The sequence below is a fragment of the Aplysia californica genome, unplaced genomic scaffold (genome assembly GCF_000002075.1).
Source record: "Aplysia californica isolate F4 #8 unplaced genomic scaffold, AplCal3.0 scaffold01622, whole genome shotgun sequence".
In the NCBI taxonomy this organism is placed as follows: Eukaryota; Metazoa; Mollusca; class Gastropoda; order Aplysiida; family Aplysiidae; genus Aplysia; species Aplysia californica.
The window spans coordinates 7,097-34,017 of record NW_004798892.1 but is presented as its reverse complement, the minus strand read 5'-3'; the positions used below and the strand labels follow the sequence as shown (position 1 = coordinate 34,017).

Here is a 26,921-nt window from a genome sequence, read left to right as displayed (position 1 = left end):
CTCACACACACACACACACACACACACACACACACAAACACACACACACAAACAGACACACACACAAACAGTGTGCACACAGTGTGTGTGTGTTTGTGTGTGTGTGTGTGTGTGTATGTGTGTGTGTGAAGGTTGGCTATACTATACATAATTTTTACCATTGTTTTGGGCATTCTTAATATGGTCGTTATTTTTCTAGTCTTAGAGTCACGATGATAGATCGCATTTCGATTACCTTCTGTGTGCCATACCGTGGTCTTTGGCATTGATGCAAGTCCAATAATCCAGTGATCAATGATAAAGCATGATAGCGTGACCTTGGTCTGGCACATTGTTATAAATAATGTCTCCACTTTAAGCTGCAATTTTATTTACGGGAATAAACTCATTTTCTCTAATGTGGTGACCTTTCGATTACAAATACATTGCCATTGTAAAGCTCACAGAGCATGATGTAGACTCTGTAGAGCATGGAATATATGTGCTGTATAAATGCAAGCATATTATTACCTTGTGTCTTTAATTATGTATAGCCAACCTTCATGAGACTAGGATACTAGAATAAGGAAGATAAAGATGTGGGGAAAAACATCACTGGAAAAGAAAGTAGCAATAATTGAACTGATCAATTGGTAGTTGAGTAATCTGTGTAATAAAAGGATCCCATTGGTTAGTCCTAAATTACAGGTGTATGTAAACTTGATCCCTGTTTATAACAAGGTTCGGCTATAAAAGGGATAACTCGTCAGTCCTGGGGCCCGCTATAGAAATAACCCACCCTAACCAAGATTTAAAAAAAATTCTGAAAGCACAGATAGTCTCTTTAAAAACCTTGCACGCTGGTATAGTGGCATAGAAATCCTTGATTTGCTTTCTGAAACAAAAAGAATAAACATCTCTGTAATTCCCTCTTTAATTTTGTGTTTCTATTTACCTTTTCAGTTTGGCCTATGCATGCGTCATTTGGAGGACAACAGCCTGTAACAGGACGACTGTGCCACTTCTTTTCTCTATCCTTGAAGATTAGGCCCTAACATTTTTATTCTTTTTCAACGAGTATCTCATGTTATAAAGTGTTCTTTTTGCTGTGTTGTAGTGGAGTGCCATACTGATACTATCAGCAAGCTATTGTCACAAATTACTGTACTCTTGGAGTGTGCTCGTCGCCAAAAGACAAGGTCAACACTTTTCTCTCCATTTAACAAAAGCATAAATTATTTACATGAAAAATAGAGTTTTCAGGTGTTGAAAAAAAAGAAACTCTCAACATGAAGCTCTATCAGAAAGTATTGTTAGGCTCGGCGGGTACAGCCAGTGCTGGTCTGGTGGCCTGGAAGTCCATGTTTCCCTGGATCGAGCACGACCTCAAGATCATTAATGTCGGCCGGAAGCTCATGAAGATACGAGAGGAGTCCATGTCCTCGCTGCTCATTGACAAGTTTGAGAAGCATGTGGCCACTCAGCCCCGTAAAGTTTTCATCGAATTCGAGGACAACTTGTATACCTTTGAGTTCATAGACCAAATGGCCTGCAAAGTGGCTAACATTGCTAGGGCCCGGGGGTTGGGCCCAAGAGATTGCGTGGCTATCATGATTCAGAATGAGCCTGCATTTGTGTGGACTTTCCTTGGTGAGTTGATCTTTAGAGTCGTGTGTATGTGTGTGTGTGTGTGATTTAGTGTTTGTGTTAATGTGGCTGTACGTGTATGGTGCTTAGACTCAAGCCACTTACGCTGTCCTAAGAGGCAGGACACATCCCTCATTCACTACTCCTGGCACAGAATTACCCAAATTTGAAAGTAAATCATCATCAGAGTCCCAAACATTTCACAAAAGTATGTCAAAATTTGGCATGGCGACTGCATCTAACTGATGACATTGTTAGTGTTTGTTGCCCTACATTTATGCTGTCAGTACTTCAAAATGGTGAGAAGAATGTGGGAGATAACATTTGTAATTATAATTTTCATGGTCAATATGATTACGATCAGGAAAAAGGATTTGTATTTCTAATGTTGTGTACTTACAAGTTATCGTTGTCTGCAGTTTGTCACAGGTCCTGAGACATTTCTATGATCATCGGGGCGTGTAAAAGGCCTGAAACACCATGACCAAGTCAACCAAAGATTCACAAAGACACTTCTTCTTAAAATGACGGCAGAAAGTACATCAATGATAGACAAGACAATACATTAACATTTTATAGTAGTGAAACATTAGAAACAGAATTGCGTCTAGCGACAACTCAAACTTCACAGGTGTTAAAGCCCTCTTTAAAATGTTAATACACAAGACATTTAGAGTTTAGTGCTCACAATTTTATTAGGTCAGTGACATCCCTATTCTACTCCATGTGATAACATGGGACTGTGAATGGCACCTTTAAGTCTTGTAGTTAAGAACATTTATGGAAATTGACAACTAAAGAATAGAAACAATTGTACTGCATAGTGTAGGATTTCGTCATGCACCATTTTAAAAAGTGAAGTATGATGCATCCTTACACTGGGCAGTCAATATATATACATGTAATATAAAAAGCCTTAATCAGTTTCAATCACATACTCACCCCCCCCCCCCCAAAAAAACCCCCCACAAAAACCCCCCCCACACAAACCCCCCCACAAAAAACCCCCCAACAAACAAAAACCCCTACAAACCCAAGTCCCCCAAAAAAGGAGCAAAAATGAGATTTGCCATCTTGCTAGTGCAGTCACGATGTGATGTCTTTTTTAGGTCATAATATGAGAAAAAGAAGTCTGAAGTCTATCTTTTTATGTAGATTTCAGTCTTCTGACTCAAAATTTGGTCTTGCTTTGAAACTGTGTGATTTTTGGGCAAATACAGCGTACCAGATGATGTTTAAATAAATTGTTTTTTAAAATCCTTAAACGTTTTTCTTTATTTTATGCTTTTTTGTTGTTTTCTTTTGCGAAGGCCATGCCATTTTCAGGGGAATTTGATGGTTTACTTTATTAGGGTTTTGTACTTAGTCTTGTATGTGCACACTAGGTTACTCTCAAAATTGTTTTGTCAAAGAACATTTAGTGCTAAGTACGGTAAAACTGTAGAGAAGGGAAATTTGTATGTATTTGAACAGGTCGGAGAATAGTCTGGAGAATAAAGAAAGGAATAGAAAAGGAGTTGAAGCTATTCATGTAAGAGCAGGTGCTTGCTCAGTTTACATGAACTTTTGAAGATGTACTAATTTCACAACTTTTCTGGAAAAGGATGCTTTGTGTTTTAATTGTAGTTAAATTCACATAACGTAGCTCCATTGTTGCGGTGAAGGCGTTGTCAACAAATTCACTTCTATGATCATTAAATATTATTTAGGATATAGACTATTCCTTCTTTATACGTTCCTGTCTTACTCAATCTCCTTCTTTTTCTTCTTTCTACTCTGTTTTCTCTTTCGAATGGAGCCATCTATGTCAATTAATCGTGTACTTAGATTATGCTGAGGTGCACCTTCATTTGCCATGTTTCCCATTTTGTGACTTTCAACAGGACTTCAAAAACTGGGTGTATCCACGGCCTTCATCAATTTTAACTTGAAAATGCAGCCACTGATTCACTCTGTCAAGGCTGCTGATCCAAAGATGCTTATTGTTGGTTCAGGTACCTTTTTGTAATACTTGTTGGTCTTCGTCAGACCTTTTGTTTTTAATGTTGTGATTGAGTCATTAAACTTAAAAACTTTACTTTTTTATCCCAGCATTTAGGGTTAAGGTTGGTCATGAAACAAATATCTTAGAGAAAGATAAATGGTATCTCTGACTGTGTGTGTGTGTGTGTGTGTGTGTGTGTGTGTGTGTGTGTGTGTGTGTGTGTGTGTGTGTGTGTGTGTGTGTGTGTGTGTGTGTGTCCCTCTCTCTCTCTCTCCTCCCTCCCCCCTTCTCTCCCTCTCTCTCCCTCTCTCTCTCTCTCTCTCTCTCCCTCCCTCCCTCCCTCCCCTCTCTCTCTCTCTCTCTCTCTCTCTCTCTCTCTCTCTCTCTCTCTCTCTCTCTCTCTCTCTCTCTCTCTCTCTCTCTCTCTCTCTCTCAGGATTTAACCAAAATCTGAAAAATCAACGTACAGAGTTTTGGAAAACCAGTCTTCATGTATGTTTTTTTTTTCTTACAGGGGAATCCCTACTTGAATCAGTCACGGAAATTCTGGATGATTTAGCAGGCATCAAAGTTTTCGCACAGGGGCTGGGCTCAATGCCTGCTCCACCTGGAGTGGAGTCTTTTGACCCACTCTTTCTGGCAGCTCTGCCCACTCCTGTATCCCCCATTGTGCGCAGTAGTATCACCATGGAGGATATCTGCTGCTATATCTATACTTCTGGAACTACAGGTAAAATAAGCGTGGACAGATTTACAACGCCTTCAGTTTTTATTTTGTCAAGAAATTTCATTGGTTGCCTGTAGTAACATATTTGCCTTTCGATACGGGTGATCCCCCCCCCCCCCCACCCACAATTGAGGTCCAAAAGTATATCCACCATTATGCGTGCGACATACAACCAGGATGGAACCTAACAAAGGGGAAGTAAAGCTCAATAGGAATGTCCATTGATCAATTGCTTCACAAATTTAATCAATCGCTTTGCAAAAACCAACAGTTCTTAAAGGAAGGACACTATGCTTGGTGCCCAACTAGTACTTGATTTCATGCATGTTGAGCCCATCCAGCAGGACAGAAATGTTTTATTATTAATGAAGCATTGCCTAAAGAAACTGGCCAATTAAAATTTTTTGGTCATAGTAGACACCTTTTTCTATTCTATTGAAGGTTGGCACCCTATTAGACTAATCGGTTGGCTTAAAAAAAATTGGAGCATTTGATTTTCTCCTCACCGGATGAAAGACTTAGAAGAAAAGAAATGTTCTAAAAATCAACAAAAAAATGTTGAATCTACAGCAGGGTTTTGAACCCTAGACTTCGATGTGTTGACCACAGTTATATGAATGGAATGGACCTCTTTAGTCAGCAGCAGTCCCCTTCTTGAGGTGATGCTTACTTCATGAAATAACAAATCAATGCTGACAATTTTAAAACAAGATATACACTTTCTGACTCACAAAATGAGCACTAAAACAACTTTGGGTACAAATCCATTTTGAAAATTTGTATCTGTATCAGTTGTGTACACTATGTGAATGCATTTGTTTGGAGGAGTTTCATGTACAACCTCGGATGGCGTTGTTCCTGTTGACTAGTTGTTGTTTTTTTTACTAGGCTCAGGTTATGCTTACTGAGTAGGGGCTCTCGTGGTGGTCTAGGGGTATGGTGTTCACCTCTCATTCAAGAGGTCCTGGGTTCGAAACCTGACAGTGATGGAAACATTTCCTTCTCTTAAATCTCCTTTCACCTCCTTTTCTGTTCGTCTGTTTTCATTTCCCCTTTCTTCCCCCACCCCTGGCCTCTGGGCTCCTCTCTCCTTTACTCCTGACTCTTCTACATGTACTGCTTCTCATAGCTCTTTCTTACTGCTGTCTTTCAGCCGAACCTCCGATCTTTGGGTAGGTAAGATAGAACTCCTAGCCTTCTCGGATAAGGGCGGAAAATTTCAAAGGTCCCGTGTGCAAGCAGCGCATGTTAAAGATCCCTTTGTGGTCCTAACATCGATAAGTGTATGCTTTGGCAGCCACCTAGGAAAAAATGGAGAATTAATTCTAACCAAAACAGAAAATACTCTAGTCAGTATAAAAACATGTAGAGTACCTTCGAAATCGGAATGTGGCTGCCTGAAGGCAAGGGGTCCTACCAAGTAGGAAAAACGGTCGCATACGTAAAAATTAATTGCACTGCAGGTTGAAGAAGTAGCAGTTGACTACCCATGAGATCAAACAGGAGAACACAAAGAAGATGATGCTCTTTTTGTTTCAACTCTTGCTCAGTTTGTTTCCTGCTTCTTGCGTGTCAAATGTCAGTCTTTTTGTACTTATCAAATTTGCTTTTCTCGTTAAAGTTTCAGAGAGTAATACATTTCTTTTTCTGTTTACTCAAGAATGAATGCATCAATGTCTAATTTTGACTGCAAAATGTTGTTGTTTAAAGAATTTCATCAAAATTTTATGAGTTACCTTTCTTTCATTAACAAAAATCAAGTTACAACACAATGATGTTTGTTACAGGAGTATTGAAAGAGTTTTGTACTCTGTGAGATTTCACTCTTACTAATTAGCACAGCAATAGCAAGAGTAGTGAAGAATGTTTGAACTCTTTGCTAAATTTTTTTTTAAATCTGAAATTTGGATTCATTCTATGTTGTACGTTTGGTTGTTTGAAGAGAGCACTTTATGGATTCTGTTACTTTTGTTTTTCCTTTGCAGTTCTCCATTTTTTTGCGTTTGTTGTCTGTTCCTGCCGCATCTCTTTGGTTATGTCTAGTGACCATTGTTGGGAGATTGTGATGCAGGTTAATGCCATTTTTGTCCTGCTTCTCCATACAGGCAACCCCAAACCTGTCTTTATAAACCATGCCAAAACACAAACGCTTTCGGTAGTATCGCTGCTCGTGGACTTCTGTGCCACAGACAAGATTTACACAGTGCTGCCCCTCTACCACAGTGCTGGGGGTGGTGTTGGCGTGTTTGGATGTATTCTGAAAGGTTATGGAACTGTGGTCGGATACATTTTGCAACTCCAAATGGTTTTCTCTTGTTCTGGTGGCAGGTTTTTGGAAATGGTGTTTGTAAGTTTTATTAAGGCCTTTCAGGGGTCTGTTCTTTCAGGTCATTTTGCTATGTTAATGCAAAAGGCTGAACATCATATGTCAGTATTTCTTTGTATTTTTATCGGAGGTACTGAATTTCTGGACAAATCCGAAAATAAGGATTTCTTGAATTATCCGGATATTGCACTATATAATGTAATATGAGTTATAAGAAAAATGATAAAATTAAAAAAGTAAAATTTGACAATATGATCTGTAAATTTTAAGTCCCTGCGCAATCGTTTCCATGGGGTCTGAAAGGTTCAGAATTTTTTTGTTATGGCCAGTCTGCACATTTGTTTTTTATGTTTATTTCCTTTTAATTTGTTTTTAAATTGATTCTTTTGTTTCTGTTTCATTTCTTTGGTTCTTCATATTCTAGACCGCTTTTTAACAATACCTTTGAATGCAATCATTTTGTAAACGTTTGTATCACTTAACTTGCATTGAGTCTGTTACTAACTTCGCGATAAATTATTTGTAAAAACTATAATGTAGGTATCCATGGAGTTTCTGTTTCAAATCAAGAATGTACTTGAGTTATTTGTTTCTGTCTTTATCACCTTTTTAGTGAGTTCTGCAGGTTTTTTTGTCTTGATCATGTGTCACTTGTTCAACATTGTATGAACAGGATGTAGCTAAGGTTTGGTCACAGTCACAACATATTAAATCTGGAAGGGAGGGTCTCAACTCTCATCATAAGATTGTTGGTTCAGTTTTTTCTTTTCTCCTTTTGGATCTTTTGTTTTTCGGAAAGATACTTAGTGCACCTGCGAAAGGATACTCGAACTGGCATAGATGGAATTTATGTGAATAACAACAGTATGTGGCACTATGATGGTTGTTCTATTAGCCCTCACACGGGACCGAGATGTTCAAATAGAAAAAACAAGCAGGCTTTGGGAGTTTTCTGCTTGTATGTGTTTCTGTAATGGGTTCGTCAAGCTTGTGATGGAGCAGACTGCCAAGTCTTCCACGAAGTTCCACTCTCAGAACCATTCCAGGTGTGGACAGGAGTGCAACGAGGATGTTTGCTCTTACCTTTTCTCTTCATACTGGCAATTGACTGGGTCATAAAAGAAGCCACCAGAGGCAAGCGAAATGGAATACAGCGGATACCTTGGCAGCAGCTGGACGACTTGGACTTCGCCGAGGACCTTGCACTGCTCTCTCACACACATGCTCAGATGCAAGAAAAGACCAAGAAACTCAACAGTCAACCGCCTATCAAGGAGTGTTTGCCTATGTATACTTCCGGGCAAGTCGAAAGTAACGAAGCTAGGAAAAGTTTCAAGCCCTGCTGTGATAGTGGAAGACACTCCCCTGGAAGAAGTGGACTCCTTTCCCTTCTTGGAAGTGTCATTAATGGTAAAGGTGGAATCGAGGCAGATATAAAAGCAAGAACCGCCAAGGCAAGGTCAGCATTCAATCAATTATAAAAGATCTGGAAAGCAAGCTATATCTCACTGCGCACCAAGATTCGACTCTTTAGCACCAATATCAAGTCTGTGCTCCTCTACGGCTGCGAAACTTGAAAGACAACAAAGACAATACTGAATAAAGTCCAGACTTTCATCAATAGATGTATGAGGAGTATCCTAAGAATTAAGTGGCAGGATAGAATAAATAAATATCTGTGGGAAAGGACAGGACAAAAGGATATAGAAGTAGAAATAGGACTAAAAAAGTGGCGATGGATGGGACACACCTTCAGAAAGCCCAGCGAAAACATCACAAGACAGTCGCTGCAGTGGAATCCACAGGGTAGGCCATGGGAAACATGGAGGAGATGTGTGGAAAGGGACATAAGAGAGATGAAGCTCTTGGAACGAGCTTGGAAGGATGGCCCAGGACAGAGATAAATGGAAGGAGCTTGTATGTGGCCTGTACCTTGCCAGTGGTGAAAGGCATTGATGATGATGATGGGAGTTTTTGTGAAGTTGTGTAAGGTTTTTTGGAAGAGAACAAGATCGTTAAGCATCATTGTAATTTCTTCAAGTGCTTTGTCTGTGATAGATATCTGAGGTCATGGCCATCCATTTACTTTTGTACTTCTTTGGTGTTATTAACAAAAGTGTTCTTTGGTTTCTGCCGTCTTGTTCAGTTATATCACAGACTTGCACAAAGAAGATCCAGGTTTTCTTGAACAGGTGCCTAAGAAAGTTACTGAGGATCAGATGGACAGACAGGGTCACCAATGTGGAAGTGTTTTGGAAAACAAGACAGATCCCAGTCAGAGATGAGGTAGGAAGAAGGCGGTTGCGATTGATTGGACATAGTCTCGGGAAGTCAGGCAGCTGCATAACAAAGAAAGTTTTGGATTGGAACCCACAGGGCAAGAGATCAAGGGGAAGACCTTGTGGACCCTGGAGAAGAATCACAGAAATCGATGTACAGAAAAGTGGAAAGACAAGGAATAACATCAAGAGGCTAGCCCAGGATAGAGAAAAGTGGAGGGTGTTTGTCCGTGGCAGGGTGAGAAAGGCAACGATGATGACATCTTAGTCTTTTTTCATTTTTTTTCCTATAATTTTTAGTGATTATATGTCTTCATTAATTTGGCTTTCCGATTTCATAGTTAGAAATGCTCCGCTATCTGCTCTAATGAGTTTTGGGTTTCTAACTTCAAAGCTAGAAATACATTCATATCTTGAGCATTCTCCAGGTATAAATCTGGTTTTCCAAATTCCTGACTAGATATGTGTTCATGTCTATAAATACTAAAACCGCAGTCTTCATGGAACAAATGTGGATGTTTTGCCTCGCGGTTGGCGTTATTGGGTAAGACATATTTAGTGTAGTCTTTTCCTTTTTAATCAGTGCCAATATTTTTTATGACTACAACTTTCTTTGAAAATGAAGTAATTTTCTTAAGGTGAACTGTTGTGTAAATGCTTTGATATATCTTGTCTTTATATTTCTAAAGATAAGTTGATGGTAGACGAGTGATCACTAACTCTGAAACTTATTCGTATGATTACTAACTCTCAAACAGCATGATAATTTCACTGTTTGCAAGCTAAAAAGGTTATTGGTCCTGTACATTACCCCTGAAAACTAACATTTGATTCATTGGGTTTTCCTTTTGGGTGGTTAATAGGTGCCCGATGTGGTTTGCTCCTTCTCTCCTGTCAAACATCTATTGTCCTTATCTCTCCTCCTTTTTTTGTGTTAGTTACTCCCTTGTAACACCTCTAATTTTTGGCACTGAAATGACCTTATTGTGCTGCAAGTACCATAAGACTCTTACTAAAACGATTCCTTTTATTCTTTGTTTCCTCCCTTCTCACAGTTGCTTAAAGATGTTTCCACTTGTATTGTTTTGAGCAGTAGTTTCCTGTTAGCTTGCTCACCGATGGACACCACATTTGGACAGCTTCCTCCAAGATAAAGAACTGATGTGTGGTTGCGGTGACTTTATGTCAATAATTTCTTGGATTGATTCTGTCTTTGTCAGGAAATCCCAAACCTGTCTTTATAAATCATGCCAAAGCCCAAGGAATAGGGACTGCACTGAGGTTGGTGAATTTGAATGGTTCAGACAAGCTGTACACGGTGTTGCCCCTCTACCACAGTGCGGGCGGTGGCATCGGCTTTTTCGGAGCTGTCATACCAGGTTAAGAAGTGAATATTCAGTGAATATTTGCTATGGTCAGAACATGTTGTCCCGGATGGCAGGTTTAAAAAAATTTACATTGAGGTTCTTGAATGTTTGATTAATTTGCCATTTGTCTGCAGTTACGAATTAAGGTAAATTCACATCACCATGCATGAGCAGTTTCTATATTTGCATACTTCTTTTTACCGTTTTTGGTTTTTATTGTCTGTTTTGAATTTGTTTGCTTTCAAAGTGTATGAAAATTTTCTTTTTTCCAGACTATTATTTCCAGAAGCTATTTCTTCCTGTTAAAAGCAAAATACCTGAACTTCAACAAAATGTTGTTAGACATAAGTGCATTTTGCTTTCCCATGCTTGAGGCTCTGACCATCATAAATCAATTTCAAGTTTCAACTTGTTGTGATTTATTTGCAAATTACTGAAGTCAATACAAGAGAATCTACATGTTTTTAAAAAGACAATGGGATTTCTGACTATATTGACATTAACAGTAAGCCTGCTTTTTGCTGAGCAGGATTTGATGTTTGCCTAGTAAGTTTTGCATCACATTTTCTTTTCTGACTGTATAAGTATAAGTTGGCCTGATCTCTTTTTGCTCTACTGGTGAAAGATCAAAACCCTGTTGGTAGGGAAGTAAGTAAAGTTGAGGATCTGAGAAGCTATGCAGCTGCATACATTTTAATGATTTTAAGTGAAAAAAAAAATTCTGCTCTTGTATATTGACCAACTGTCGAGAAGCCAAAGTTTTCAGAAGACTGGATAAGAATATTTGAGTTGAAATGTTGTAAAAGGGTATAAAGGATTTTAAAATTTTGTGGGTTTAGGAGGATGAAAATACTGTTGTGCTACAGTTGCTAAGCTAGGATGAATTCATGTTAGTCCCCTTTTTTTGTTGTTGACGATGCTATGCAGATGCAGCAGATGGATTATACAGAAGTTTTGATTTTTTTGTTCATAACATTTGACTACAACTGGTTTGACATCTGACCCACTTCATTTGCTTTGCAAGGGACCCCTAAACCAGCTATCATCAAAAACATCAAGGCTTGCGTCAACTGTTGCGTCACCCAGTGCGTTTCCCTTTGCCCCCAAGACATTCTTTACATGGTGCTGCCCCTTTACCACAGTGCGGGGGGTGCCACCGGCATGTTTGGTGTCTTGTACCAAGGTCTGCCTTGTGCATGCCCCCCCCCCCACCACCTCCTGCCTCCCCTCCCCCACTTGTTCACCTTGCCCAAACTCCTTCTCAGTGTTGACCAATCCTTTCAATCAGTAGAACATTGTTGTCCCTATGATTTTAGGGTTTTTGTTTTTTATATTTGAATACGGTTTCTGAAATTTTCAGAGTTTAATTTGTTTGAGTTTTTAAAAATATTCTGACTTTCCGATTTTCTTCTGTACATGACAACAAATGTCCCCTTTTTGTTTGTCATTTCAACTTTCTTTTTCCAGACAATCCAGTAAATTTAGAAGTCCTACTGCTTTTAATGTTTCCCTTCCATTTTGGCAATTTTAAGAATAATGTATAAAATTGATTAGATGTCTCATTCTCTTTGTAAAATTTCTTTGCTAAATAAGTTTTAGGATGAGTAAGAGTGAAAAATCTTGAGAATCAGCAGAAGTGTGGCATTTTTAAAATCTAATATGTATTAAATGATTCCAGCTTGCTAATAAAGCTGTTCATACAGATAATCTTATAGAGCAAAAGAAAATGGTTCTTGAGTTCATAAGAAAGTAAAAGATGTTTGCTTTCCCCGTATTTATTGTTTATCAGGTGCAATATCATCAGCATGAGTGTGCTCTATAGTTTTGTTTTGTACCAACTACTTTTCCTCCCAGTGTACATTTTAGGATCTCTTCACATAGTAGTTTTACTGGACCCAGTTCCTGCATGTCATGTTGGAAGGCATGGTTTGGTTGTAGACAATGCAAATGTAGTCTCGGAGTAGCCATACACCTTAATTTACAGTGTTGAAAGGAGTGCTAAAACCCATACCACCTCACTGTTACTAATGCTATGTCTTCAAATCTGCATTTTCGGGCACGACTTATTCTTTGTTTGTTAACCTCTTTCTCCTCTCTCCCCCTTCCCTCTTCCGCTGAATTGATAATTATCAAGTGTTTGAAATCTGATTTCCCTAATAATTTCTGCTCTAGTGGTTCTTCAGCTCATGGCTTTGTTGCTTTGTTGAATAGATTAGACAAGTAAAAGTTTTCCATGTGCTTGTAGATTGAAAATTTTAAAACTGCTTATGACTGGTGAAATGTATTGAAAAAACCCCAATGTTATTTTTGTCTAATGAGTCCCTTTAAATGGAGAAGAAAAAGGAACCAATAATAGTTTGTTTTTTCCTCTAGATTTCGTTATCATTTCATAAACCTGCCATCTGTTGATATATGTTTTGTTATGTGCTGTTTGTATTTTTGTGTTCGGTATAGATGACGATCGGCTCATTTTTAGCTTTTCTTACATAATGGTGTACCCTGTTTGTGTTATTTATTTTAGGTCCTGCTATTTAAATTTTAGCATTTTATTATTTTAATGGTCTAATGAATTCTCTAAGAATCATGCTCTGGTTAGAGCTTTTATGGCTCGTGCGAGGAACTGCAACAAGATTTAGTGTGTAATTTATAACATCATTATTATTTTACAAAGCCAGTCTATATTTAAATATGAGTGCAGCACGTCATAAAGCCCTAGTCCAATTACTGCTTGCATATAATTTATGGAACAGATCGTAAAACTCTGTAGTTAATTATTCTTTTTATGAGCTTTTTACTCTATATGTTAATGTTCTTTGTTGACTGTTGAGCAGAGCATGAGTGATATCTTAGCTTTTATGTTTCAAGGATGGTTACTGAAAAATTTATTTCAGCTTTATGCTCATTTCAGCACAGTCTTTGCGATATTTCCACATAACAAAATAATTGTCTTTTCCCAGACAATGTGTAAGTGTAAGATGAATCAAGTGGGGACGAATCAATGTGTTAGTGTTTTCAATGTACCCCTAACTTGAGCTGCTGTGAGTAGAAGTGGTGACTATAGACTTACGATTAACAGCAGGGGAATACTTCATTCCAAAGATCATTGCTTTTATTGATTTACTGTGACATTATCAGACGGAGGCACAGGCCCACTATCAGAAAGTAATCAGTTTAATATATTGTTTTCAGTTTCATGGTTAAGATAATATGCATTCATGTGAAAAGAAATGAAGGTTTGAGTAGTTTATTCTGAATGTTTGATCAGGTGCCACAATGGTTTTGAAGAAAAAGTTCTCAGCAAGCCAATTTTGGTCTGACGTACGAAAGCATGAAGTCACTGTGATCCAGTACATTGGAGAATTGTTTCGCTACTTGATAGCACAACCACCAGTAAGTTTTTAATACAGGGTGATAAAAAAAAAACTTAACAACTTTTCTCGTAAATATTTTCCTCCACACTGAAGCTTTCGTCTTCAAATTTGAACACAATATTGCTCATTCAAAAGGAATGTGACTGATATTCATTTTAGATGATTCCACTGAATAATTCTGCAGTATAATGCGCATAAAAAACCCCCACCCATTTTTTGCTTTTGTCCCTTTTTATTACACTATGCACCAGTTCGCATTACCACAAAATGTCGTAACAATTGCGTCATATTGCAAACTACAGCAGTCTAACAGGCCAACGGAAGTATGCAGACATTTTCAAGTTCCTTTTGTTTATCCAACTCACGGTTCAGTTTAATAAGGAGCAGAGAGCGTTTTGTATTGAACATTACCTCTCCACAAAATCGCCATCCCTCACATTTCGTAAGTTCCGCACAAATTACGGGAAGAATGCTAAAGTGCCATCAAGGCCTTCTTTGATGCTATGGGTAAAAAAGTTCCGTCAGTTTGGGTGTAATGTATATAAAATCAAAATGGAAAATCTCCAGAAAAATTGAATGCGCACCATTCGAACCCCTCTATGCATCGTCAGGGTGCAGAACTCAGTCGCTGAATCTAATGAGAAATCTGTCCGCAGGCGATGCCTGCTGCTAGGACTTTCATACACATCGACGGTCTGTATTCTTAAAGTAGATCTTAACTTAGGCCCATACCATATTCATTTTAGGCAAACGCTTTGCGAGATTGACCGGGGACAGAGGAGGGCAATATGCTGATGGTTCATCGACTGCCTTGGAGAACGCAAGAGTTTCTTACATGACATCTGGTTCAGTGACGAAGCGCATTTTCAACTTTCAGGATATGTAATCTCTAAAAATGTTGTATATTGGGCTTCCCACCCACCTCTCTACTGTCTCCAGAAGCCACTCCATGCTGAATGGTGTACAGTGCAGGTGGCTTTAAGCACTCATGGTTTGGTGGGTCTTTTTTTTTTGAAGACACAGATGGACATAATGCAACTGTGAACACAAGCCGATATATCAAGGTGCTTAAGAAATTCAGGATGGATTGGGGGGGGGAACACTGGCACTTGGATCGCCAAGACCAGTGGTTCATGCAAGATGGGACCAATCCACATGTTTCTGTCAGATCAATGAGGTGGCTAGCTAACCACTTTGGAGATCATGTGATCAGTCGCAGAAGTGAACACATTTGGGCTCCGCATTCTTCTTACCTGAATCCTTTATACTTTTTTTTTTCTTGTGGGGCTATCCAGGATATTTCAAAACCAGTTTGAAAACATTGAAATTATGAAACAAGCAATCCGTGATGAAGTGAGATACATTCTGCGGGAACTGTGTTTGGCCGTCATCGAGCATTTCAAACGATGCGTCAAAAGATGTTTGGAGTCCAAAGGAGAACATGTGGAGCATTTGTTTTAGAAATTCCAGATAAAAAATGTTAGTTCTTTAACTCCCTAAGAGAAGTTAAATATTGTTTAATGTCACAAGATTGGAACAATTAAATGTTATAGAGAAAAAGAAGAGGAAGATCAAATCAGACTTTCCTTGCGAGAGTGTCTTTTTTAAGAATTGTCGCATTTTGCGTTTATGGGTGTGTTTTTTTCTTTATGCTTTTTCCTTTCTAAAAATAAGTTTCTTCTGTATGAATTTTATGTCAAACAAATTTCTTTTGAATGAAGTTTATCTGTTCCAAATTTAATCTTTCTAGAATAACATTTGCGCGAGATATTTAGAAAAAATGTTGTACAGTTTTTTTTGGATCACCCTGTACTTCAGCTACTGATGCTGTTTATATTTAAACCAATGATTGTGCTCGTATGTTGTTGGTATATGACAAGGAGCAAAATATAAATTTGTATTTTATTCATACAGAAATTTGTCTTTGTACCATTTACCATTTTAAAAGGTGTAAGCTGTATAGTCTCAGGACTCTGAAAGAAACAATTCAAAGTATTTTATTGAATAGACAGAGCAAAGCTATAAAGTTTATCATTTATCAATTAATAATTTCAGTTTGTTTCAGCGCATTGAGAATTATTTATGTGAAGCTCTGTACCCATGAGTTAAATCTGTACTCAAGTATTGGAATCGTCTTTTATGTGTGGATGTGTGGTTTTGAAAAGAGTATATTGTTTAGAAAGAAGTTATTGAATATATACTTCTGGAGAATTTTAAAGGCATACTATTTGCTCTCTTGATTTTTATGCTGGACAAGGAAGTAGATAAACTTGGTTAGAAATCCTAGCGAGGCATTCCTGAACATGGGTAGTTGGATAGTTTTCTAGGCTTTGCACTAACCAGGTTTTCTTTCTCACAGATGGACACTCAGTTGCAATCCTGTGAAATGTTTGTGTTAAATAATTTCTTTGTTCTGTACCAGTCTGAAGTAAAAGTTTCCTCCAGATCCAACTTCAGTGTGAGGTTTTTGTTGTGGTGCACTTAATGGTCAGCCAATTTATAACTTCCTTTGCTTTCGCATGTTTCAGAACAAATTGGATGCAGTTCATAAAGTGAGAGCAGCATTTGGAAATGGCTTGAGGAAAGACATTTGGCTTGAGGTCAACAAACGCTTCCAAATACCGGAGATTGCAGAGTTCTTTGGTGCTACTGAGGGTACAACATTACTGTTAAATCTAGCAAATAAACCTGGAGCCATCGGCCGCTTGTCTCCATTTTTGGTATGTATCCTTTTGTTCATCATTTTAATTAATCTGGGTAGGTTCTGTGGAATATGAGGACAATTTAGTTCAAATAAAGCATAAAATATTGTATTATAATAATACTTCAGTATGGGATTTTTTTTTAAATGTAGGTTTTGTAGGCTTTTCTTCTGTCCACAATAAAGGTAATGTTAAAGATATTATGATTACTGGTTCCCTATAAGGACACTTGGCAAGGAGGGATAATACAGGCGAACCTGTGTAAGACGGCTGTCCATTGTTGAGGAGTTGTTGAAAGCAACATATTAATCTGCCCTTGGGGGATCTATAAAATGTATGTCTTATCTTGTCTCGCTATACTTTTTTGACTACATTTGGCCTGAAGGCGCCTTTGGTGACTGTCAGCCTGTCTTTCAACAACACATCACCCAGGTTACTATAAAGTCCATACAGAAAAAAACATTTGTGGTGTATATTTACCAACGGTCTGGACAAAACACAAAACTGCAAAAAATTTATTGTGCTAAAAACTGGGGAATTAAATATTATGAGCAAAAAAGTTCTCTATCCTAAGTGTATGTTCAGGGCATGGGACACTTACCTCTCCACATGATTGTTTCAGAGTATGCTTGACCCAGACCCCAAAGCCCTTGTGAAGTTTGACTATGGCACTGCACTTCCTATCAGAGACAAGAATGGCCGCTGCATTAAAGTTGGTATTGGTAAGTTTTAAGTTACAGAGTTTTTCTGTTCACTTTATGTTATCCTTTCTTCTCTTTTTTGCTTCATTTTCAGAGTATTCTGCTGTCAGTCAGTTATGCACCATGCTTATTGCTTATTTTATAGGCCAAGGTTATAATAGCTCTCCGGTTATAATCAGTTGCCTAAGAATTTTGTAAGCCTCTGTAGTTCCTAATATCTTAGAGGTGGACATTGATTTAGAGTTCTTTTTAAATGACCTACGAACAATGCTTTCTTTTCTTTTAAGGGCCCAGGACTTACTCGGTAGTTCCCATTTTTAACCTTTTTTTGTGTGTGTGTATGGAGGGGGGTTCTTTGCTGACCCTTACTGAAATGTTTGATCAATATCATGTAAAATCTGCAAGTCGGATGCTCCCTGTGAAATATTCTAGTTATACGATGTACTTTGCCTTGTTCTAGGTTTACTCCTGTATTCCGCCTTGTCAGACTCAAGAGCTGTTGTGTTCTCTGAGTGACACAAGTCATCAGTCGAACGAAGAAGTTTGCTGCACATTGTGGGCTACAAGGTTATTCATTGTTTGCCTGATTTAAGATTAATTTCCGAGTTGTTTTTTGGAAATTTTTGGGTTAATGTGATATTGTAAAAAAACAACTTCAGTCCATCAGTATTGCTTTTGTTGGTGTTTTCCTTCAGGTGAACCTGGGCTCTTCATTTCAAAAGTGCCAGACATATTGGTCCAGAATGGTCGGTTTGATGTTTACCGCAGTTCAAAGGAGGCGAATGATAAGAAACTTGTGCGTGGCGCTTTCAAGGACGGAGATATTTACTTCAATTATGGTGATGTCTTCGTCTTGGATAAGGAATACTTCCTGTACTTTCAAGACCGAATTGGAGACACATTCAGGTTTGTCATGAATGGACTTCTTTTTAGCCATTCTTGTTAACATTAATGTGTATGAGGGATTTCTTTGACACCAGTCTGCCATTTGATTGGAATGGGAGGTCATATCTTTAAATTTATGGTATTAAGCAAAAGTTAAATGGTGCACTATTTTCTTTTGTTTATATTGTGTCTCTATTTTCTTGTCAATATGTCAATATTTTTCTTTGATTACAGTCTTGAAACTTGTGAACTACTGACCTTTTTACTCAGCTAGCACTGTCCTATCTAGGGTTCTGTTCTTTGCTCACTTTGTCAGTATAAGGGTTCTGTCTGTTTTTACTTTTATAGAGTAAATTGGTCTTTTTAGTAATTATACAAATTCGGGGTATGAATTTATCTTTCCGCCCTTGGGGAATACATGCAGATGGACACTTTTCTCCAACTGTCTTTGATGGTCGTTTTGATTTTGTGCGCCGAAAGGGGAAAATTTTGATATTCCAGACAGTTTTATACAGGAAATGGGCCGTACTTACACTTAGTTGAAAATGTTGAATAACCTTCCAGGTTTTACAGGGCAGAGTGGAACTGGTTGAAGTTTCCTTATTGACAATTTTATTTACTCTTGTGGTTGGTGGGTTTTGTGATATTATTTGTTTCTTCTGCTTCTTTTCAGTGTTTCAATTGTCCAAATCCATTGTGCAAAATGCAGTTATTATTGTGTCTATTTGCCGTTCCTACTTGTAACTAAACCACAAAAGCTGTATTTGCAGGTTTTAAGTGATGTTGTTAAGCTCCTGTTTCTTTGTTATCTTCTTGTCGTTTCCACGTTTTACAATTTTTTCCCTTTTTTTTTTAAATTATCAAAAGTAAAAGGCTGGTAAAAAAATTAATTAAATATCCTTTTACCCTCAGAAATCAGTTTTTCAACTTCAAGAGCATATTTACTTTTCTTGAAACATTGATACTTTCTAAGCCCAGCTGAAAGTAGAATGCAGTAGGGAAATATTGTCCTATTACATTTTCCTCAAGGCTTTCCTTGTGTCCTATTTTGAACTTGTGCTGTTCTACATGTTTATGAATAATTCTTATTTTTGGCATTTGATATGGCATTTGTTGATTTTATCAGGTGGAAAGGGGAAAATGTTTCTACAACTGAAGTTGCCAATGTTGTCACCGGTGCCAGCTTTCTGGAAGATGCAAATGTTTATGGAGTTAGTGTTCCAGGTAAATTTCTTACTGATTAATCTATATGTTCCCAGAGATTGGATTTCATTATTTCAAACCTAACTTTTAAAATGTAGGAAGGGTATGAGACCAAGCAGCATGTCACTTGTTACAGCAGTTGTTCTATTTATAGCCCTTGAGGATTGTACACCTTCATTGTGTGTCAAATCTGTACATCATTTTGGCGTGACATAATTTCGTCGCTGTAATTTCAAGCTTGCTCATGAAGACATGAGTGTTAGCATTGTCCAGCCAGATATTCTTTGGTAAAAACAAGTGATTCTGGTGAGGGGTATGTAGACTCTTACCACACTTTTGATGAGTTGACAAAGGGCCACCAATGTTATGCCCAGCCAAGTCTTGATCTGGGGTCAACACCCCATAGTCCTAACTGCTAGCCATGTTAGCTTACCATTTCATAAGAAAAACAGCGTGTATCATTTGCACTGTAAAGAAAATATGGTCATTTTGCAAATTCTTGTGAAATGAAGATTTCTAAAATGAGTAGAAGAGGCAGTACACATTTGAGTCTGATTTTTTTTCTTTTAAATTTAGACATAAGAGCAATACCTAGTCCATTTTATGAAGATGGCTGCAAGACTAGTCACAACATTTTGTTTCATAGTCAAGCTATGTAATTTCCAATTTGTACAGTGAGCTTTGTGAACTGCAAAAAGCTGCCTGTAAAAACCAATGAAAGAGTTGGATCAAGTACATGTACATTCTTTGATTTGAATTTAGTGCTGTTGCTGCTTATTTTAAAAAGGGGCTGGGGTAGGGAGTGTTGCTCTGATGCTTGTTTAGTTCATGTGATACCGAAGGCATGTTGTGTTGTACACCTGTTAGTCATTATCACCTTTCTCACCCTGCATCAAGGTATAGACCACAAACAAACATTTTCCACCTTTCCCTATCCTGGGCCAGCCTCTTGATGTTATTCCATGTCTTCCCACTTTTCTATACATCAATTTCTGCGACTCTTGTCCAGGTTCCATGTGATCTTATACTCTGCAGATTCCAATCCAATACTTTCCTTGTTATGCAGCTGCATGGCTTCCTGAGAATATGTCCTGCCCATCGCCACTGCCTTCTTCCCACTTCATCTCTTACTGGGTTTTGTCTTGTTCTCCATTACACTTCCTTGTTGGTGACCGTATCTGTCCATCTGATCCTCAGTAACTTTCTAAGACATTTGTTCAAGAAAATTTGGATCCTCTTTATGCAAGTCTGAGATGTGTTTCATGTCTCACATCCATACAACAAGACTGACTTCACCTTTTAGTTTAAAATCCTCAGCATTGTTCGAAGTGAGATATCCCTGGTCCTGCAAATCCTATTCAATAATAGGAAAGCAGCCTGTACCTTTCTGAAGTGGGACTTTACTTCAGCACCCGTTCCTCCCTCTGTGTCAGTCATACTCCCTCATTCTACTGACACTGTGACTTGCTTCTTTCATTGTGCATGTATCCTTAGGACCCTTGACTTTCCAGGGTGGATCCTTAACCCTGTCCATATACCCTGGGGTCATTTTGTACCCCCAGGGTTGTATTTTTCATATTTTAGAATACTTCTATTGCGAAGATCTCTTTGAAACTTTAAAGTTTTTCTCAAAAGTCATTTTGACAGACTGCTATGCAAAGCCTACGGATCGAATTAACGAGTAAATTTTCTCTTTGGAAAGTGGTGGCACAGAGTTCCCAATGTCGTTGGATACGATAGTAAAACACGATGTACGGATAGGGTTAATCCAACAGACTGCGATAAGCTGTTTAACTCATTCTGCCCATTTTTATACCAGCTTTCACCGATTTTCTCTGTGCTTCCAATCGTGAATGATAGGTGTGTATGTTCTGGAAGGATTTTCATAAGTAAAATGAAATAATAAGTAGGTAGTGTCAAACATATTTTGAAAGGTAATAAAACATAGCATTGAAATGTGTCACATGGGAGCTAATAAAAAAACAGACTAAATTTCCGACTTTGAATATAAATAATACAATTTGTATTTTAAAAAATATGTTACATTCAATTCCCTGCATTTTCAGGCAAAAAGGTATGGAATTGTGCAATTATAGCAGATTTTATGATCAATTTTGTAACATCACTGTGACAATACAAAAGTTGTAATGAATCAGAATTTGCACTGAGTTGCACTTGCTTGTCCAAGTCTAGATTTAGATTTAGACCTAGATCTAGGTCATTATCCTCTTGATTTTCACTTCTCTTGGCTTTCTCATTTCCCTTTCATTTCCAAGCATATTCATTCACTTCCCTATCTCCATCTATCCTCTTTGCTGTCACTGTAGATTTAGACCTACGAATTATGTCTTTCATGCTTTTCACTCTCGATTCAATCATCGGCAGAAGCAAAATCTAAAGCTAAGGATTCTAAGACAATACCTTCTTTGTCCTCAAGTTTACTAAAGAAAAATTCCCTAGTCTGTTTGACAAGTTATATGCCTAGAGGGTTGTTTACTACCAGGCCCAGAAAACATAGCTAGAACTAGAAATGGGTGTGATCATCTTTCATGTTTTGGTTTCACAAACACACCACGCAAAATACTTTAACAATTTCAATTTCCATCCTCTTACGTAGTTATAGACACTATATTTTGTTGCAGGAAGTTTCTACTTTTGAGATTTGTTTATATCAAAACTTAAAATTATGGATCAAGTATTTACGAACTAAATAAAGTTTGAGTATAGCCTGTGCCGATGTATTGGTAATGGGCGAAAATGGTGCGGTCACGCTGCTGATATAACGGTAATGGGCAGAGAAAGAGTTAAAACTGACATCTTTGCTTGCATCTGTTCATGGAAATGTGACAGAAGTGCCAAGTCGTCTGCAAAGTCCAGATAGTCTAACTGTGTCCACAGGGTCCACTATATGACGTTTCTGTATCCTCTGACGGTTTTATTCATCTGCCACTATATCGCCAAGATAAAGAGGAAAGGTGATAGCAAAAATCCCTGTCTCACACCGGTGTCAATGAGCTGGCAATCATATCCAACCCTGCAACTTGTCCCTTCGTACATGTTTTTGATGAGATTCACCAACTTCTGTGGGATTCTGTGATGTCTCAGTATCTTTCATAGTCTTGCTCGGTCCATACTGTCAAAGGCATTCTTGTAGTCAAGGAAGTTGACGAGAAACTGAAAGTTCCAATTAGTATGTGGTAAATTAATGGTCACATGATTTCTTAGAGCATATTGGGCATCGAACATATGTTCGGGCAAAAAGCATGTCTAGCTTGGGATAGTGTGCAAGGCAAGAAGGTTTGGTTTATGATACTGTGTTTAGTTACTGTTTGATTCTGAAGAGGGACCATTAAAAAACTACGGGGCCAGAACTCTTTCCTAGCTTGTGCTTCTGAAGTTTTTGTGATAGCTTGTGTTGAACTGATTTTTTTCAGGCTTCATAAACAGTTTCTGCTCAATACAATTATAGAGCCAGCTGAAAACATTTCTGCAGCTGTGTTCACTGTCTTTATGTTTTTTAAAAGAATCTATGTTTTAAGTTCATGTCTTGTAACACTGATTTTGATCAAGTCTTCAGAGATTGTATGCTTCTTTTTCAAAGATACTTTACTTTCATTTTTAGTAGTGTATGCTTTCACAAAGAATTTAGAGTTCTTGATGATGTTTTTTTTTGGGGGGGGGTTTTCTGTTACTGGGCATAGACGCAGGGCTGTGGCTGTGGGACTGGATTATTGCATCCAGTGTATTCCCTTTTCAGTCATTTTTAAATGGTTTTCTTTGCCAAAGTCAGTCTCATTTGGGATTTCTCCTCAGGCCATGATGGGCGTGCGGGTATGGCAGCCCTTACCCTAAAGAACGGCTGCTCTTTAGGAAGGCAAGAGTTGAAGGAGCTGTACGACCATGTGTGTGGACAGCTTCCGACATATGCCCGTCCTCTTTTCCTGCGTCACCTGGGAGAAGCAATCATTACCGGGACATTCAAACAAAAGAAAGGCGACCTGGTAGGTGAAGGCTATGATCACAACAAAGTGAGTGACCCGCTATTTTTCTTGGATGCCCAAAAAGAGACCTACAGTCCTCTTTCGCCAAGCGACCTCGGCAAATTCCTGCAGTCCAGACTGTGATGATTGGATCACTTCTAAACGGTCCCTTTATTTGCTCAGATGTCTGTCATTTGTATAGTGAATTTGAGCTGAAGTTATGGCGGTGTTATTTTTTTTTTGCTTGCGATTGTTAACATGAAAATTGAAGAGTTCTGGTTTGTTTGTTGTTTTGTTTTTTTGTCAAAAAGTCTAAGATAAGTTTTGTCCGTCAAATGAGATGTGACTGAGGTAAAGATTTTGTTTTTTAACATTCATTGACAGTTAACATCAGTTTCTGTAACTTTTAACTTGTAACTTGAGGATATTAGTAACAGGAAATCAGGAATGAGAACAATGTTTTCATTAGGATGTTTTCTTGTTTATTTGATGTACAAACTAAAAGTTCCTGTAAACATAACGATTAACCTTAATATGTTTGATAGTAAAGTAATAGGGTTTCTCAAATGAGGTATTGAACGCGGGACCAAAGAAAACTGCTGCTAAAAGCTGACATCTATATATTTATAGTGTATGTGTGTATATAATTGTATACAATAGTTTTGTCAGGAAGAAAAAGTATTCATGGTTGTCTGCTGGTTACATGTTGAACCTGTTTTCATATGAGAAGTTGCCATTAGAGAAAAAAGTAAGAAAGATATGTTTTTCTTACTTATTTAGAGAGCTGACTTTTGATGTAGTGCGTTTACTTAAAATTTGCTACATTTTTTAGTATCGCACTTTGTTCTTTTACTCATAGTTCTGAATTGTAGATCCCACTGGATATATGTCAGACTTAATGTGAAATTACATGTATACTAAAACCTAAAACCAAGAACAGGAAAACTTCATGCATTTATAAGTCACAGGCTAAAGACTTTCACAAGTAGTTTATTAGAATTTATCTTTGTGCTTTTGCACTTGGTGCTTTTACAGTTTTTATGGTTTCAAGAATTTGTTTGTGCTCATCTTGGCTCATATTTAAAAAAAATTGATGCCAGTGAAAGTTCTTCTCCTTCATTGTTATTTTTTCAGAAGGGGTTTATTATTATGTAATTGTTTTATGTGTACTGGGCATTTTGTAAGAAATATGTTGATGTCCTAATTTTCCCTCTCAAAGTCATTTTTATTATCTGCGTACTTTTGTGGATGTTATACCCCAGCCTGCACTTTCAATATTTTTCTAGGTGGGGGCTTGTCTTTTTGCCTCTGTCAGAGTTGTCTTCTGACTAGAGAAAAACAGGGTTCCCACTCATCAGTTTTAAAAGAGAAAGTCGTTCTGTAATTTAAGTAAGGCTTTATCATTGAAATGGAAAGGTTCTTGTATTTGTAGTGGTCAGTAGTCCTACTGATTGAAATGTGAAAAGGATGGACAAAGGATTTCCATATTTCTTTGTTGTAATAAGTTTGTTGCCTGTAGAAGATACTTACAAAAAGTTAACGAGAAGTCTGGTATACCAGATTGTCCATCCAGGATGACTTTTGCGTCCAATCTGCTCACTGGTAATGATACCCTCCAAAATACCTGTATGTGTCATGACTCAGTGCAATCAGGCTCTCGTCAGTTTTGGGGCATATAGAGTTATTGGTATCATCTTAAAGTTTGTTCATTTGTCTTGCTTTGGATTTTAAAAATATCCATTTATCTTAAATAGAAGTCGAGATATTTGGAAATGAAGGAGGTCGGGGTCACCTGGTTTCAAAGGTAAAATTAGTGAGAAAATAGCCACCAAAGGTGAGTTATTTCCGTAGATTGAGAGTCCTTAGAAACTGAAAGTTTACTTTTTTGGGCCTTTAATCATGGTTTTTCAGTAAAATCCACACAGAAATGATTTCTGGGCATGAAAGGTGTTTAGCCAAAAAACTAAAATTCAAGAAAAAAATCGCAAACCTGCGGAAAAATGCCTGTTTCTTCACTTTGATAATTTTGACGAGCGCCTGATTTCACCGTGCTGCCTCACATATAAACTCACTGTGAGTCAGAATAAGGTTAATTAATGAGGTGCTGTATATTAATTAACTATATTGCTTCCAAAATCTAAAAACTGTCTATTTTGTATTTTGATTTTTTTGTTCTTGTTTGAAGGTTTAACTTTCTTCTATTCACATTCTAGGCCAAAAATAGGCACCCGTTTGTTCAACTTCCAATGCCTATAGTAACCATCTTGTGTTCACATTCTTTTACACATAACAGAAGTTAAGGTACGGTACATTCTTACTGCTGATGCCAGCTTTGACTGACTTTTGTCCTCACTATAAATGAAAACCAAGCTATGGTTTAATGTCAGGGATCTATTTTTATCAAAACAAGCTTACCATTGAGGAAACGAAGCGGGAGAAGCAAGCTGTATGCCTGGAATCTAACACTGCTTTTGTGTGGCCAGTTTTGACCAGGTTGAGCAGGAAAGATTTTAAACAGTTGTTTTGCTACTGAAAATGTTTATTCTGAGGAACATTGGACATTCATGCTGAAACTTTACCCCTCCAAGCTGTTCAGAATTTGTTTTTAGCAATTTCAGCCCTATTTTGACTGATTGCTAGAGTAGTATGTTTTGATTAGAACTTAACATGAACCCCTGCTCTATTTCATATCTTTCTGTGTTGGTTTCCGTTTTGTATTTGATAGTACATGGTGGACAGAAACCTTAGTTCTTTTGATTAAAAGGAAAGAAATGTAAACAAAGGAAATGAGATGTTGATAGAGTACATTTGTTTCATTTGTTGTTGTTCTCATTTAGAATTTTGAAAATGATTATTTATGACATTTTAAAAACGTGTTTGTATAAACGTGCAAATGAATGATTTATCTCTCTTGATATGTAAGCTTACAGTGTTTTGTTAAAAGCAAAGGTTTATTTGCTAATGATACCCATTTTAGGTTGACAACTAAAATGAACTTTGGCTTTGCTGTAACATGAGCTTTCAATGTGGAAATTGTTACATCTTTGCTCTTTACTTTAGAATTACACGACTAATTTTGTACTCTCACCTTTCATAGTAGTGTCATGTAAAAGATGTAATGGATTACTTTTTTTTTTTTGCCTTGAACAGGATATTGTTACCACTGAATGTATATTTTTTTGTGAGATATGACCTGAGTGGCCATACTTTGTGATCTTTAGTGTCATATTCAAGGTTATTAAAATTTTTAAAGAAAAAATATGCTTTGAGATTTTGTAATGGTATTCTCTAAAGTTTATGTGGTGCTGAGCGTTATAGTCATTGCCCAGTTTGGGATTTAAACAGATTTTTATTTAGCAAGTTGCTGCAATAGATTATAATAGCTATGATGTGCCTTATGTTCTGGTTCAGAAGCAGAGTTTGTTTAGGAGACATGTGTGTGCTCCTGAAAAAAGACACCAAAAGTCAGAGGACATTTTGTTAGAATAGGGAGGTCTCTTTTAGAATTTTATGCTGAACACAGTAGTAAACATTTTTGTCCAGATATCTCAAGTAGTTTTTGAGTTATTGCTCTTTGTGAGTTTGGGTTGAAAGATACGATTTAGAAAAAACGGGCTTAAAGTTTTATGAATACCGTACACTGCAAAGACACCCAAATGGCAGGTACGGTAACAATGTGCCAGTAGTAGGATTTGTTTGCACATGTAGATGTTCACATGTACTGCTATTAATAGTGATGGGAAGTCGTGGTGAATATTTTGAAACATAAC

The 26,921-nt window shown here is 37.6% G+C and overlaps 1 protein-coding gene across 1 annotated transcript in view; it reads left to right on the top strand.

Annotated features, from left to right (window-relative positions):
- Positions 1-23,892, top strand: part of LOC101851786 (long-chain fatty acid transport protein 6) — a 38,563-nt gene extending 14,671 nt beyond the window's left edge. Inside the window, exons 2-11 of the mRNA XM_005113106.3 lie at positions 943-1,629; positions 3,510-3,620; positions 4,125-4,340; positions 10,163-10,321; positions 13,575-13,699; positions 16,209-16,400; positions 17,005-17,104; positions 17,779-17,989; positions 19,095-19,192; positions 22,985-23,892. Coding sequence (XP_005113163.1) covers positions 1,269-1,629; positions 3,510-3,620; positions 4,125-4,340; positions 10,163-10,321; positions 13,575-13,699; positions 16,209-16,400; positions 17,005-17,104; positions 17,779-17,989; positions 19,095-19,192; positions 22,985-23,295 — 1,884 coding nt within the window. The 5' untranslated portion in view covers positions 943-1,268 and the 3' untranslated portion in view covers positions 23,296-23,892. The remainder of the gene's footprint in view (positions 1-942; positions 1,630-3,509; positions 3,621-4,124; positions 4,341-10,162; positions 10,322-13,574; positions 13,700-16,208; positions 16,401-17,004; positions 17,105-17,778; positions 17,990-19,094; positions 19,193-22,984) is intronic.
- The last annotated feature ends 3,029 nt before the right edge of the window (positions 23,893-26,921 follow it).